The sequence below is a fragment of the Oculina patagonica genome, chromosome 1, assembly GCF_052425735.1.
Source record: "Oculina patagonica isolate OP01 chromosome 1, crgOcupat, whole genome shotgun sequence".
NCBI classification, from domain to species: Eukaryota; Metazoa; Cnidaria; class Anthozoa; order Scleractinia; family Oculinidae; genus Oculina; species Oculina patagonica.
This window is the reverse complement of record NC_135758.1, coordinates 33,859,157-33,874,990: the sequence shown is the minus strand read 5'-3', so window position 1 is coordinate 33,874,990 and position 15,834 is coordinate 33,859,157. Positions and strand designations below refer to the sequence as shown.

Sequence of the window (15,834 nt, the reverse complement as noted above, 5' to 3'; positions counted from 1 at the left end):
TATTTGCACTTTATGCGAAACTGAAAAACAAACAATAAGTCACTTACTGTACCACTGCACTGTATCTAAAGCTTTCTGGAATAGATTCACGTGATGGTGGCGCTCGAAATTGGAACAGACTCTCACTCTGACTGAATCCGCTGTCCTATACGGTTGGTTTCAAGACACCCAAAACAAACAGGCACTTAATGTCACCCTTCTTATAGCCAAATACCATATTTTTGCGACGAGTTCATGTGTCGGCAACTTGTGTTTTGAAAGCTTTCTTCTCCGCCTCCAAGACAAACTCGATATTTTAAAACAAAGTCATATCGCCCAAAAAAAATTGCACTTGTTTTTGAAAATATGGGGAAAACTGATTTGAATCTAATCTAGATCGAAAAAAAAAAACAAAAGCAATTTTAGTTATCAATGTAAATATACCTATGAAAATTTATTGAACTATATTTAATTCCTATTTTTTTCCCCTGAGTAAGTCCGCTTTGCTACTGTTCTTTTTGCTTAGTTTTACTGTAAGTTTAGTTCTCTCTTGTATTGTAAGTTGTTTTTTTTTAAAGTCTGTAATACCTATTTTTTTTCCTTTATAACGTCTGCGTTGCTACCTTTTTTTTTAATTCACTGTAAGTTTTGTCCTCTCTTGTATTGTAAGTCTTGTAATTGTGCAATACCTACTAGTTTTCTTTTGTAACATCCGTTTTGCTACCGTTGTTTTTTTTTAAGTTTACTGTTTTAGTTTTGTTCTCTTTTTGAATTGTAAAATTTGTAAATGTAGTGTCTTGTAACCTTTGTGTGAGCAAATAATAAAATAAAAATAAAAAATAAAAAAAAAGATGAATACAAAAAATAGTGAATGCAAATAATAATGTCTTCTATCCATGCCGGGCTTTTTTGGATCTTTTCAGACCGAGGGGGCGGATTCCTCCGTAACTTCCAGATTATTTAAGCAATCACAATGAGACTTAGAGATAAATAGTATGTCCAAAAATCTTTCTTTTGATATTTAAGACCTGGGATGATGACGTCACATCACGTGACAATTACACCATGATGTCAAAATAGCTGCCATCTTGGATACGCCATCTTGGATTTCAAAATTTTTCCAAAACGTCAGAAACCCGCCCAAAATAACTGAAAAGTACTCAAAATCCATAAAAAGTGCAATAAAACAATAAAAAGGTGAAAACAATTGCATTAAGGTAATTTTTTCATTAATATGAACACAAAAATTACAAATTTGGGAAAACATGCCTGTCAAAATGCCGCTGCCATGGTATCGTCAAGTTCCCTACACAACAACCAATCCTACTAAATTATTGCCAGATAAATTTTAGATAAACTCAAAAAGTTTGGCAGCGTTCGGGTAAATCTTAAAAAAGTTATAAACGTTCCGGCAAAGTCAGCGCAGGCTCTCCCCCCCCCCCCCCCGGTTTGGATAGGGTTAAGTTAATTTGATGCCCTAAGAGCGCAACCCAAAGCTAGTAAAATGACATCCGTTTTTTCTTTCAAACACTAGCATACCTTCAATTTATTACTTCGTCTTTGTATTGACGGCTGCGTGTTTTCTATATAAATTTCTAGTTCTAGTAAGTTCACTTAGAACTATCAGTCTAAGGTGTGCACATAATCCCACTTCATCAAGATAACACTTTCACATTTTACTTATACACTGATAAACGGTGATCATTTCAATAACTTCAAATCACAATCCCAGGAAGTATATCCCAAATACACACTTAATAAACATGTATCAATCTATCCACCAAACAAGAAAACAGAAAAAAATATTCGTTTCAGGAAAATATTTCGAACTTAACCGTGTTTTTCGAAAAAATGGTGTAACAAGACTTCAAATAATATCGGTTACAGTTTTGCAAAACGGTATAAAATATTAAAAATTAAATTTAAATATCATTTGTGCCAACAGGCACATGACAAACAAATAGATATTGTATGGCCTCAAACAAAAAAGTCATGAATTATTCAATTCACGTTTGGCCTGCGGTTAGGTTTAGTGAAAGTATTTCAAAACAGACTAGAAAGTTTCAACAGAGGCTTTCTTAACAATTGTCTAAACAGTTGATAAAACTGAAAAGAGCCAAAGATTCCAAATAATTTGTGCAATTAAATTTGGCCAAGAAATGATAGCGTGCTAGCGTGTTAGAAGTACTTTCAGAGTTTGTAATCCAATATCTGGTAATATCACTGCGTTGTGAATTTTCATTTTTTCTAAAAAGATTGACGCTATTTGATTAGTAAATTTATGTTTCTGTTCTTGTACCATTCCTTCCATTTAATGTTCAATCAACCCACGCTTTTCCGCCCTCTTTTTCTGACAAGTGGATAACTGGTAGATATCCCGCGTAAAAGCTACTCTAAAATTCGAGAGAAAATAAAGTTTATGTATGTATGTATGCCCCAGAAGTTATTTGTATTTTCCAGTGGTCACTAAGCACCGCGCACTGCATTATTTTTTTAAGTATATATGCATCCCAAAATTAGTGTTTGAACGCAGTCACATGCAGTTAAATAACTGAACGCAGTCTTTTTTTTCTTCTTACTTATACAGGTAACATAGCGATCACATCACCGCTGTTCCATTTGTACTTGTAACCACGATAAAGAGCTATTCGACTGACGAGACATGAAAATGAAGCTTCGCGCAGCCCTTGCTACCATTGCAGTCGTGTTGTACATTGCCAGTTGTACTTCCCCTGTATCTGCGGGCTGTACCAAAGTCTGCGACACTACTGACCAATGCAGTGCCGCATTCCTCACAGTCCATAATCGCCATTATCTGAAAGGGCAACGTGATGACATCGACCTGCCATATAGTACGGAGATCGTCTGGTATTGTGGTTCTTCCAAAGAGCGCACCCTTTGGGGAGCATGGGCAAACAGGGTGACGTTCTTCTTCGGCCTCGATGGCGCCATATCCTGGGCGATTTACAAATGCAGCCCGATGAGTGGAAAGTAAACAAATGTGCCTTTTAGCTGCAGTGTGTTAATGCTAGGAGCATATAGTGTTTAATTTGGCCAAGAACGTTTGCATGATATAGGCTGAATTAGTTTTTGGTGGTGGGCTATCTGTAATGCTTGTAAAATTAGGATATTGTTTTTACAATGATCGTATGAAGTAAAAATTCAGAGTAAGAAGATGATTGTCAAAGTCGTGCATCGGCTCCAGAGTGTTTGTAATGAGTGATTTAAAACTATACGTGGTTTATCGCTAGCTAACGCCAATGCAATACATTTGTTAGAAGAAAGGCCAGTCTTGTAATAGAACTAAGTGTGAGATCTAAATAAAGCAGCTATTGGCAAAAGTTTTGTAGTATTCATTCGAACGAGTGTACATGAAAGAGTTTAATGTGACTCTGATCTTTCTTTTGAAAGGCTTAAAAATGATTTCTGCTTCATTGTTCCATCATTCTGCGTTAAATTATTAAGGCATAGGAGGTGGTCTTATCAGGTATTTCGGCTCCTTTTCGCGTATTTTCGTGTAATCATCAAACATCATCTTTTTGGTTTTCATTTTTTTTATATTAAGCAACTTTAATTTTGAAGACGTAACAAATTTGAACCTTTGGTCGAGCGTAGGCCAAATAAACCATGCATTCAGATGGTTTGTAATGATCCACCCCTTGTGGAACGTGGCAACTCGGAATGTATACAGGGTGTAACCACCTAAATAGTTTATTTTGTATTAAGGGTTTCGAGTTAGTATCGAAATAAAACAAGGTTAGCCAATAGACTGCAAAACATCATGCGTTTCCTTTCGTGTTTTTATTTATTCATCCAATAGTTCGTGCAACACTGTTTATTCAGTTGGGTTTTCATGAAGACATATTTTCACTCGACTTGATTATCCCATGCACGTTATTAACTCCACCATCAACAACTTTGTCCGTAATGTCTCCGCGGATACATCGCAAGAATCTGAAACCCATCGTGTCATCCGTGTTAGCCTCCCGTTTAAAGATCAGACATCTGCCAATGCAGTTAGACGGCATTTATGCGATCTAAGTCACAAGATCAACGTCACCGTGCAACCAGTTTTCGTCAGCAAAAAACTGGAACAAGATCTTAAACCAAAAGAACTCAAGCCAACGATTTTTAATCACCATTGCGTTGTTTATTCTTTTTCATGTAATCTGTGTGATGCGGATTATGTCGGGTACACAGCCCGACACCTACACAAACGCATTGCTGAGCACAAATCATCGGCGATTGGAAAGCATTTCAAAGAATCTCATGGCGATGTGAACCTCCTAAAGGAAAACCAATTTCGTGTCCTGAAAAAATGCCGAGGAAAATTTGACTGTCTCATTTATGAGATGCTATTTATAAAGAAACTGCGACCAAATTTGAATACGCAGGCGGACTCCATACGTGCTAAACTCTTTGTTTGACATTGAACTTTTTTCACTTCACAACTTTTATTAATTAATCTCCATTGTCTATTTTTAGTATTTATACATTTAATCACATATTTTCTTTACTTGATAATGACGTTAAGTCAACGTCGAAACGTCGTGGTCCTTTCAGAATTTTTTTTTAAACGGAGTTAATAATGTTTTTAGCGAATGTATTATCGCAAATTTTTATTGTAAAGTGTTTTACTAAATCGCTACTTAGACATGAAAATTAAATACCGAAGTCAAAACACTCACTATAGGGGAGAAAGAAATAAAAATCACGTTAAGACCTTTAACAGGTCACAATTATAGATTTTCACTGGAATGAAATTTGATTTTTTGACGCAATTTTTTAATCGTTTTCAAGGCTTACTCTTGTGCAGGACGTATCGAAGGCGCGAGAGGAATGGGATTTAGGACACGCCCCATTTGCCTCCTAGCCTTCCAGATTTCTCGCAGATGCGTTACTGTTAAATCATCGCGCGATGAAAAACCCAGCGTATGTTAATGTGCAGGTTAATATACCGAATTTATGTACAAAGCTATTGTAGCCTTCATCGCCGACAAGAAGATGGGGTCCACAACTAATTATGACCTCCAGGAACGAAGTCTGTGTACTAAAGTCCATATGAATTTTCCGTTTAGCTATGCCACTGGAAAATAATGTAAACAGAAAAATAAATATGAGTAAGGGATTTTAGGAAAAGATGTTATAAAAATCTATATAAAATCAAATGGTCAGGTTTGCCCAAACAGGCTGAAAAGGTTGTGGAACTGAGCGTAAGTGAACTCTCGAAAACACTTTCAAAGCGATTATCAGCTGCAAATTGAGCCCAGTAACCCAGTGAATAAAATAAGCGTTCGACATTAATTGATTTAATTTCTACATTTTGATGATTCTAACTTGATCATTGGCGTCGGATCAGGGGCGAATTGTGCCATGTCATGTAATAATGGCCGACATCGGTTTTACGTTTAGCTACGAAGCCGGAAATACGCTAAACGGAAAAAAATAAGTCCAGGGTTTTCGCGTCGGATTTAGGCGGAAAATATTAGAAAAATTAATATTAAATTAAGCATTTGAGTTTGCCCAAACAGGCAGCTGAATTGAAAAGTATGTGTAAGTAAGCGTAAGTCAGAAACTCTCAAAAACACTTCCAAAGCAATGACCAGCTGCGAATTGAGCCCAGTAACACAGTGAATAAAAAAAGTGTTCGACATTAATTGTTTTAATTTCTACATTTTGATGATTCTATGTTGATCATGAACGTGATCGTATTTTGGTTTTATCTAAACACACTCGTTTCTTCTTAGTGGTTAACTACTGGCTGCTAATAGCTAAACTCCAGAAGAGCGCAACCCAGAGCTAGTAAAATAAGATCGGGTTCACTTCTAGTTGAAACTTGTAGGCTCGATCAACAAATTTTCAGCGTGCTTTACGGAATTTATGCATAAGGTGTACCTCTAAATTGGTACTGTATAAAATGTCCAAAATAAGTCATTTTGAAGCGGTACAAAACATTAGCGTCACACATTTGTGCTTTGCTAATAAATACGCCTGCGTTGACTGATTCACATCTTATCTCGACAATCTTGCGCGCAGTAATTTCTTCTTTGTTTGTTCCATATAGTTCTTCGTATTTTCGCGAATTCGCGTCTTTTCCTATACTCACCAAACACTTTCTGTTGGTTTTGAATTTATATGTTAAGTAACTTTAATTTTGAGGATATCGGAAATTTTAGCCTTTGGTGGAAGGTAAAAAAGATTTACCCTTTGCTATATTTGGCAGTTCAGAATGCATGTAGGTTGTAATTAGCCGAATGCATAGTTTGTGTTTTGGGTTATCGAAAAAACGAGGTAAGTCGATAGACTGCAAAACATGCGCTCCCTCACGCCGTGATTTAATTTATTCATCAGCTTACAGCTCGTGCAACTTAACAATTGGTTCATGCTTTAGCGTGCTCCATCGAGTTATGGAGCACGCGGGAAGTTTGGAGAGCACGAAAGATGCGTAAGAGTTGCCCGAGGCGATAGCCGAGGGCAACTCTAGCTTCTTGAGTGCTCTCCAAACTTCCCAAGTGCTCCATAACTCGATGGAGCACAGCTAAAAGCATGAACCAATTGTTTTATAACATTGCCGGTGGAATTGTGCATCAAAACCGGCCCCGGGAAAAAAACTGTGTTTATTGTGTGTAGTGTGAGAACATAAACTTAGCGGTCGAGCAATAAATTACACATTTACTAGTAATATGTGACTCGCAGGGCCTCGCGAAGCTCTGGGTTGGGGAGGGGGGGGGGGTGTTATAAGTTAGGAGTGGATTATTTGAACCGGTGATTTGTTATTGTTGCCTAGTAACGGGCATGGCCGCGACACCGACACCCTCGTTCCCAGGGTCTACTTCGCTTTAAAGATGGCGGCTCTTTCTGATTCGTAAAGAGGTATAAAGCGTTGGGAAGCGCAGGCTATTTTCAAAATCAGCGACAAATTATTGGATAGTCGCATTTTGGACATTAATTTGATGGCATTAAAAAAAAAGAAGAACGAACAGCAGGAGGATTCGAAGCCTCCGCCCGCGCGCCTCTGATGGCGATGAAAGGTTTATAGCCTGAATAGGCGTTGAGTATTATGTGGAAATCAATCCGTTTGTATCAGCACATGTGCGAGTATTAATGACGACAATATAAGAGCAAATGCTGTTATTACTCGCACATGTTCTGATACTAGGCTGGTACAAATGGTCATAACTTTTGAAATACTGAAAACGTACATTTGATTTTTGCATATTTTATCAGATAAAGGAATACACTTTTCGGATGTGTAGAGTAGAGTTATCAGCTAGGTCCCAAAATTGAAATATTCGCTTCTAAATCAAGACCATTTTTTAACCTTCGTTCGATGCCGATCAGTAGTGGTCATTATATCCTTTATTTCGCATTTCCAGATAAATCGAGGGAAAAGTTGCTACCTTCTTAGAAAACTAGAAATGTTTATGAGCAAATTTATATAAAAATTGTTGTTGTTAGATTCAAATGAAATATTTGACAGCGTCTCGAAAAATGCCAATTTTTCTAATTTTTCAGACCTTGTGGCGGGCCCGAAAGGGCAAAATATTTAATGTCTCCTAACGCGGCCAGAAAATCATTTTGAATCAAACCAAATCTGTTTTAGTTTTAGCCTCGGTAAAGTCTTTCAGTTGCCAGAGTTTCAGGCAAAATTATTTTTTGACGCGAATTGGAGTGGGTGTTTTTAAGAAAGACAGCCTCTTAAAACAAAACAACCTCGAACAGCCGAACAGATTCCAAGGGTTAAAAGAGTCAAAGAATTCGGTTCTATGCTTAGTTTTAAGTATTTTTGTGGACCGATTTTAATTGTAATTGATGTAAATAAACATTTATTTTTGAAAACGGTAGTTGAATGAAACGCCCGATGAAGTAATTTGAAATGTTTTCCCGAGCGGCAAAGTCACAACAGAGCCGTAGACGCTTTGGTGTAATGCTTAAAACGCGAAAACTTTCGTCATGCAGCTAGTTTTCGGTGCCATCGGACTGTTGTCATTCATGGTTGGCCCATTCTTCCACGTTAGGGCCGTGAAAAAATGATGTTCGTCCTTCGAGACTCGCACGTTAGTTGTTGTTGTTTGAATGAAGAAAAGCACACAAACAACTTTGATGGCAAAATCGAATTTATTTTCTCTTTCGCTCTCCGTCTCGTAATAAGAAACAGCTTACCTTGTAGCTCGTATCCTTGGAAAAATATTGAAAGGATTCACTTTTCATATTCCGAAGATAATATGTCATCGCTTTCGCAAAACACAGCGTGTGTGCTTTACTCATTGAGATTTTCACTCGTCGATTACGTCATCAGCGTGCTCCATCGGGATTTTGGGCACGCTTACCTATACTGAATTTGATTGCGCGGCTCTGCTAGCTATGTTATAAAACCGTTTGTTCAGCTGGGTTTTCATGAAGAAAACACTCATCACTAAAGAGCGCAAAATCAAGTTAAATAAAATTGGGTCCGTAATGCGTACATATCATTATGTAGACTTTCATTTGAATAAAAGTTGGTATTATAAATGAATTAATGAGTCAATGTAGCACCTGTCAAAAGAATGTTGACAGTTACTTGGAGTATCAACTCGTGAGTGAACAACTTCAAGTTTCGAGTCGAGTACTCGAGATACAAGACGAGAAAACAAAGCTTTTATCAATCAGTTACTTTTTTACAAGACTGTTGGAAGAAAAACACCCCTCTGTAACACACCCAGTGGAACCCGACTCAGTGGATTATTTTCCCCTACCCAGTGAAAATTTAGTCTTCCCGGTACCCAGCAGATATTTTGATTTTACCGCCTATTTTTATGCTTCCCCAGTGACTGTAAAGTGTGACTTTTGTTGAATAGACCTATTTAAAAAAACCAGCCCAAATTAGCCGACCCAGAGAGAAATTGGCCACCCAGTGACGTTTTTTTCCGAAAACCCGGTGAGAATGAAGATTCCACTGGGTCTGTTACAGAGGTTTGTGAAAAAGTGCCCTTTACTCTGTTTCAAGGAACACACGTTGCAATATACCGCATAGACTTCTTTGCAGCCGTTTTTGGGATGTCACACAATGCCCAACGGTCAACGCTTTGGGGAAGGGTTGCACGACATCCCAAAAAAAAGCTTCAAAAGGAGACTATTTACCGCATGGTTCAATACATACTGTATTTATTGTTTTAATCATTATTTTCCATGTATTTGATTTCTAGTGTTCGAAGGAAAGGTAGGAGGCCTTTCGAGCAAGTTGGTTTTACTCGTGATAATTCAACACTGCAATCACGGAATCGTACACTTTCTAACTTCTTACAGTTGAGGAAACATATCGTTATTTCACACCAAAAGAATTTCGTGGAAATTCCTTTACTGTTTTCGCGTAGCGATCACTTTTCTCCACCAGCCACCAAATCTCATTTGCCGCCGTGTTTTGAGCTCAGCTGCAGTGGAGCGTGCTCGACCCAGTCCGACTCCGCATCCCACATCGCCCAAGAGCTCAAGGCGCGTTTCGCCGCCCTTCCTTTTTAGCGCCCTGACCTGATTAATTACTCTCTTTCCTGCTCTGCTGACTTTCTTACTGTGCTTGACTGGGTGTCGGACACTGAGCCATCGGCTGGAAGATCTGGATTTTATCGAAGAATCGTCTCTACTTACATAACGGCTGGCTGATATGAACGACAAAGAAGAAATTTTAAGGGGATCGAGTTAGTAGACAGGTGGGACTCAACATCACCATACAGAAGACTAGGGAAAGAGGCCGCAAATTACACAAATGATGTTTTCAATGCTATGTCAATTTCGAAAGCAAATGCCTCTGGGTTAGGAACAAAACTCAGGATCTTCAACAGGAATGTTAACTCTGTCCTTTTGTATGGCTCAGGAACGTGGAGATCAACTAAGGCATTGACTGAGAAGCTGCGCACCTTCATCAATAAATGTTTGCTGAAGATTCTCAACGTCCGATGGTCAAAACGAAGTGCCTGGGTAAATGAAGAGGTCTGGGAGATAACTGGTCAAAGCCGCGTAGAGACACCGTCAAGAGTGGGACGTGGACGTGGATTGGATACCCACTCCGTAAGAATATGAACAACATCACCTAAGGGCTGCCTTTTGAATGGCACCCCCAGGGTTCCAAGAAGAGATGTCGACCTTAGGAGTCATGGAGCAACCTCGTTCCCAGGGCTTTCCCCTTGCAATTTGGAAAAGTCCTGGGAACAAGTTGGTCATGGAGGTGCTGCACACTAGAGGAGCTGAAAGTAAAGAACATGTCTTGGCTAAAGGCTAAAAAAATTGCGTCAAATAGAGTCCGAAGGAATGCCATGGTGGACGCCCCATGCTCCCCTTAGGAGGCAAGATGGCAAAGAGAGAGAGAGAAGAGATATCTATTGTAAATTTTAAGACCAGTTTATCAATAAATTATTTATCTCATATAAGACTACAGATTTTAATGAGGACGGACATTGACAAGGAAACGGTCCGTATTTCAAAATCCTGACCGTGTTACAGCCTATCAGAGAACTCAGTTTATCATAAAAAATCTTCTTGCCATATAAAAGAATGTAGCTTAAAACTAAGTCTTTACTTGAATTGCAAATTCTCTTTTCCATGAGTACATGTCGCGACGATATCCTATTTGGAGATAGTTTGCCAGTTTATTTTTCGGTCTTTTCTACATGGTCGCCAGATGCCTAATTACCGGCCGGTCTCCCCTTAAAAATGCCAAGGGATAAGTAAAACAAAATATTATTAGAAAAAATTGGAGAAAATTCAAAAGCAACTAATTTTGACAGGGTTTTTCCCATAGCACCTCTGCGCCCAATGGACTTTAAAATATTGAAACATGTTCAGTCAATTCAACAGCTGGTATTTACGTATTTTATTATAAATATCATGTAAAAATGACACTAACTGTTGTACTTAGTACATGCAAGTCACCTGCTTGACATCACTGCTAATTCTTACTGGCAAAGGTTTATTATTTTTATTTCATAAATACTCCTCTTTAAATTTTCATGTGCGCCATTTTTAATTAATTACAAACATTAATATTAAATATATGATATAAAATTTGATATTTCTTATCGAATGCAAAATCCTATGGCTTTAATTTACAAAAATAAATAAGTTAACTAATAAATAAATAAACCTATAGCTTTTATTAAAAGCAAGCGGACACGAAACTCCAGCGAGAGTTATTCATAACGTTAATTTTGAAAAACGACGAGCTATTACAAACTCTACTTTAAACTCACTGATACAGTGTACAAAAATCATTTATCTTTCTATAATTCATTCCTTTGAGTACATTTTGAACGCAGGCTGTAAGTACAACATGCTATTTTCAAATTCTCTTAAGACTCCAAGTACCCAGGTCTTCTGGTGCAATGCGGACTTGGTCCAAATTGTTCTTGCGTGGAACTGTTTGACTTCAGGAAGAGACTGGCGACAAAATAAGGCCTGACAAAAGAACAAACATAAAAACATTTGAATAACTTCACACTTTTCTTTGGCATGTCTTAATTTAGCAACATGGCGCTTCAATACTTTTGCGCGTTGAAAGAATTTTGCACGTGCGTTGTTTTGTGAAAAGAAACAATAAAATCATAAAAAGTTAGAAAATATTCAGATAAAATCTGACCGCAAAAAATGCAGCTTTTACGAAAAGAACTTTCTGCCATCTGATCATCGAACGCTCGCGTTTAACAAGACGAAATGAAACCTTTCCTTCCAAAAACTTTTATTCAAAAGCTGAAAATTCTTTCGGCACGAAGTTTGGACAATTTGAAGCCCCTTGGTCAGCTATGTTCTACTGATTGATTTTACTCGTAATTAACAGAGGGTCTCCATGGGGTGTTGGCTTTTATGGTTAACGGTTAAAATTTTGGCTTTTTTACGGCTAACGATTAATTATTTCCATAACGATAAACAAACGTTAAGAATTAATTTCCAATGTTTTTAAAGTTAAAAATTAATCACTGACCGATATTTTACGGCTAACGGTTAAAATTTTCCAATTTTTACGGCTAACGGCTAAATTTTTGACCGTTTTACGACAAACGGTCAACCCCATTAAGACCCTCTTAACAGGCAATAAAAGTGTGGACATAAAACTATCATAATAATGTTCTCTTACCGCAGTTGCCATGTAGGTTTTCAGTTTGTCAATGCTGTTCACTATAACTTCCAACTTCTTTACCATTTGTTTTTTCTCCTCTTGACTCCGGGACCATTGAAATAAAATGTCTTGGAAGATTGAGTGAAATATAGAGAGTTGTTTGTATGCTTTGGATACAAACGTGTGCAACTAAAAGTAAGAAAATACATACATAAATCAGAAACGACGTCGATGAATTGGTATAGGAATTTACTATTAAAAAAAAGCCGCAGACACAATTTAATAAAAAATTTTAAAAACGCACCCGAGTGCATTGTTGAGTTAAATAAGCACGCGGGAATATCTAAGAACACGAGAGAAGTGCATAGAGAAGAACGAGACGCAGCAGAGTGCTTCTCGCACATCTCGAGTGTTCTTAAAAAATTTCCAAGTGCTTATATAACTCAACAATGCACCTCGTCTAAAAAAATAAATTCAGGCAATTTGACAATTAATTGAGTCATTCTCAGTCAAAATAAGGTCCCCGAGAACTGACCCAACCTGTGAACTCTTGTTACTAAGTAACAATACTAGTTTACAAATGATTTTGTCTTTCACTACAATGAAAAGGGTTTGCTGCTAATAATACCGTTTTATTTTATTCTGAGCGCGAGTCAAGGTAGCCGGCCCAAGATGACTTTTAAATATAGAATATGTCACAAGATAACGGCGAACGTAGCGCTTGCTTAAAACAGTCATTACGTAGGTAGTCTCTTGGATGGATAGAATGCATTTCAAGAAAGCCCAAATAAAGCGACAATAAATGTAAAAAAATTAAATATCCGTCCAGGTTAGACTTGAAACGCCACTACGTAAACGAAAACAAGATTTGCATTTGATGAAACTAATTAAAATTTTGATTGCAAGCTTACTGGGATCGTCTGATAATTATCCAGCAGTTCCACGCCTTTAATGGTAACCTTTCTTGATTCTGTAGCATCCCCAAAGTGCTCTTTTGCCTAAAAATAATCAAAGTGGCCGTTAATTTAACATGTCATGTCACTAACAACCTTCCTTATGAAACAATTAATGAATTCTTGGAGCCAATGAATGTTTTTCTTTACTGATAGATATCAGGACGGTAACCAGACTTTTGACATAGAGGGGGCAAAAGTTGTGAGTGTCGAAAGCACGAGCCGCTAGCGGGGCCTGGAAGGAAAATTTTACAATCTAGAAGCTATGAGACACTATAAAAACATTTTTCATGAGGTATTTCTACATGGAAAAATCAATTGTATTCAACCGGGGGTTATTTTCCCACCTATACTAACCGTAGTTTTTTTTTTTTTTTAAATTTTACGTTAAAATCAAGACGAGGGAAGTGCCTCGTCTTGCCTCTTGCTAGCTAAGGTCCTAGACATTTATGATAACCATGTGTATTATTATTTCCTTTGCGACTACTATACGACTAGTTAACAAATCGACCTCAAGATTGTCAGATATGAAGAGGTTGGGAGGTTTCGTTTTAGTTAAAAAATGTATGATTATGATAGGAAAAAGAACTAAACCATTAACTACGTTTAATTGGCCAGAGACGTGTAAGCTCTATTAGTAATTACGTTACCAGGAAAACATTGCTAGAATCGTTCTGCGCGGACGCGGATTTTCACAACGATAGTGAAAAAAAAATACACAATATAAAAAACTTTATCTATACTTACATAGGCCATTTTCGTTTCTGAGACTAACTGAACCAATTTTGGATCATCATCGCAAATATAGACCATATTCAAGAACAGATCTGATCTCCTTGCCTTCAGCTGCTTGTGACTAGGAGCCCCACAAGAATACAGGGCGAGTCCGAGAAACAAAAATATAAACAACGAGGTTTCTGAAAATGAAAATACAGATATTAGACATTTGTTATTACAACAAAATTGTTAAATATACAACGTGGTACCCGCTTGGTATCACTGAAAGCACATGGTGGGTTTTTGTTGTCTTGTAAGAGTTTCAAACACGATATGCGTGCGTCGAATTCAGTTATAAACAAAAAAGTTACGACAAATCTATAGTAACTAACCAAAATCCGACGCGATAAAGCTGACGAATAACAATTATTGAACTCTTTATGTATATCCGGATTACAAAGCTTTAGTTTTTCAGTGAATGTTTCAAGTTTTGGCTTGAAAGTGGAAAATGGATTGCATGTTTTTTTTTAGTTGAGACCTTTAATTTAGCAGCGGTAGTATTGCCAAGTACTGTGCGCGCGCAATGCGTTTGAGCACTATGCTGGAGTACAACCCTGTTGTATTGAATTTGGGCAGACAGAAATTTAAAACAACCAATTTAACGAAAGAACGCATCATGCTTATGTGAAACCTGCCATATAATGGCCGATTTCAAGTATTTTTCACATGTAAAACAGATCACGATATATCTGTCAAATTTCCGCTAAAAACAGAGAAATTATTTGTGTAAAAAGAAATTGTTATAACGTCTTTATAATTTACAAGTAGTAAATGCCGACGCTTTTACATCCAGTAAATTAGAACAACGTAGAAAAATAACCGTCAGTCGTTTGTCACTTATAGATAATTGATACGTGCAATTAATACTCGCCCAAGGCCTTACACCGATGCAGGGTTTTAATCGCCGGGCTCCGGTTTTTTCTCGCTCGTCAAAAAACAACTTTCAAAATTTCTTCCAATTCGGCGACACGTTTCTGTACACTTTATATAACTTGAGAACTGCGTGTTATGTTGTTAACTAAATAATTATTTACGTACGTCTTTCTTTTACGTTTTGCAGCTTCTGATATTCATGTATAAAACGGAGTCAACGAAATTTGCCGAATCGAGCGAGTTATCGAGATATCCGGCAGAAGTGTCCCCTCATTGAAATAGTGTAACGAGCATCAAGTAGAGATCTAAAAATTCCTTAAGACTTAACACTGTAAATTTTTTCTCAATACACGTGATACAATAGTACCAATTAACTGGCCTACCTGTTGCAGACATGTTAGTGATTGCCAGTGAAATTCAATATCTCCAACTTTGTAGCGAAGTGTTCTATCAATGAGCTCAGTATTCTAGATTTCTTATCCTGTACTGCCCAATTCAAAGTGAGAAAGTCCCATTTCATCGATCCCTTTTTATTGAAGTTAAGTTCTCTCGAAAGGAAATCCTGCTCAGTCATGTTTCTAAATTTTGGAAATAGGGGACCTGTTTAACAAAAGTCCTCCTACTGAATTCCGCTCGTACGAAAGGGACTTTTTTCTTATGCAACATCAGCAGTTTTGCACTATTTCATGATTTTATTCTCGTAATATCTTCCTCAATTCAACTAAGCAGGGATGACCTCTTTTCATCACTTTTTCGTGTAGGTGTTAGGTGTAGCCGGTTTTGATTGGCTCCCCGCACCCTCTTTAACAGAACAAAACATATCACTTATTGCGGAAAGGAAGACCAACTGAAGTTTATAACAAGTGAAATTTAAACAAACACACAAATTTTGAAACAAATTTGAGTAAAAAAAAGTCAGTTCTCGAACTAACCGGATATAACTGGTTTATTCAATGAGCTTAACATATTCAATTTCCCTGTAAATCAAACAATACAACTAATATCACCGGTATGTTGCAGTAATTTGTTTCAAAAAAGATACTTGCTCATAAAGTTTTCGGAAGAGGAAGCCGGGAGACACAAATTAAAACAGAGATACAAACTTTATTTTTAATAGTTCGCTAATTTTCGTCGTTTAAGCAATGAACGCCCCTATTTACGTATAAA

At 37.4% G+C, this 15,834-nt stretch overlaps 2 protein-coding genes across 2 annotated transcripts in view; both read right to left on the bottom strand.

The window, feature by feature from the left end:
* Positions 1-15,834, bottom strand: part of LOC144665910 (uncharacterized) — an 86,094-nt gene that overhangs the window by 65,807 nt on the left and 4,453 nt on the right. The window lies entirely within an intron of this gene.
* On the bottom strand, positions 11,239-13,830 carry LOC144641911 (uncharacterized). The gene is made up of 4 exons (XM_078500960.1): positions 13,765-13,830; positions 12,976-13,062; positions 12,083-12,253; positions 11,239-11,406 (listed from the first exon to the last, which is right to left on the bottom strand). Exons 1-4 carry the CDS (start codon positions 13,828-13,830, stop codon positions 11,239-11,241), a joined length of 492 nt encoding a protein of 163 aa, XP_078357086.1.

What these genes read in the sequence shown, in the direction of transcription:
- LOC144641911 (XM_078500960.1), bottom strand. Translation starts at nt 13,830, where the DNA reads ATGGTCTATATTTGCGATGATGATCCAAAATTGGTTCAGTTAGTCTCA. An exon ending in CAGAAACGAAAATGGCCTAT is followed by an intron (nt 13,063 to 13,764) that starts GTAAGTATAGAT and finishes GATTATTTTTAG; the next exon opens with GCAAAAGAGCACTTTGGGGA. An exon ending in AAACCTACATGGCAACTGCG is followed by an intron (nt 11,407 to 12,082) that starts GTAAGAGAACAT and finishes TTCTTTTGTCAG; the next exon opens with GCCTTATTTTGTCGCCAGTC.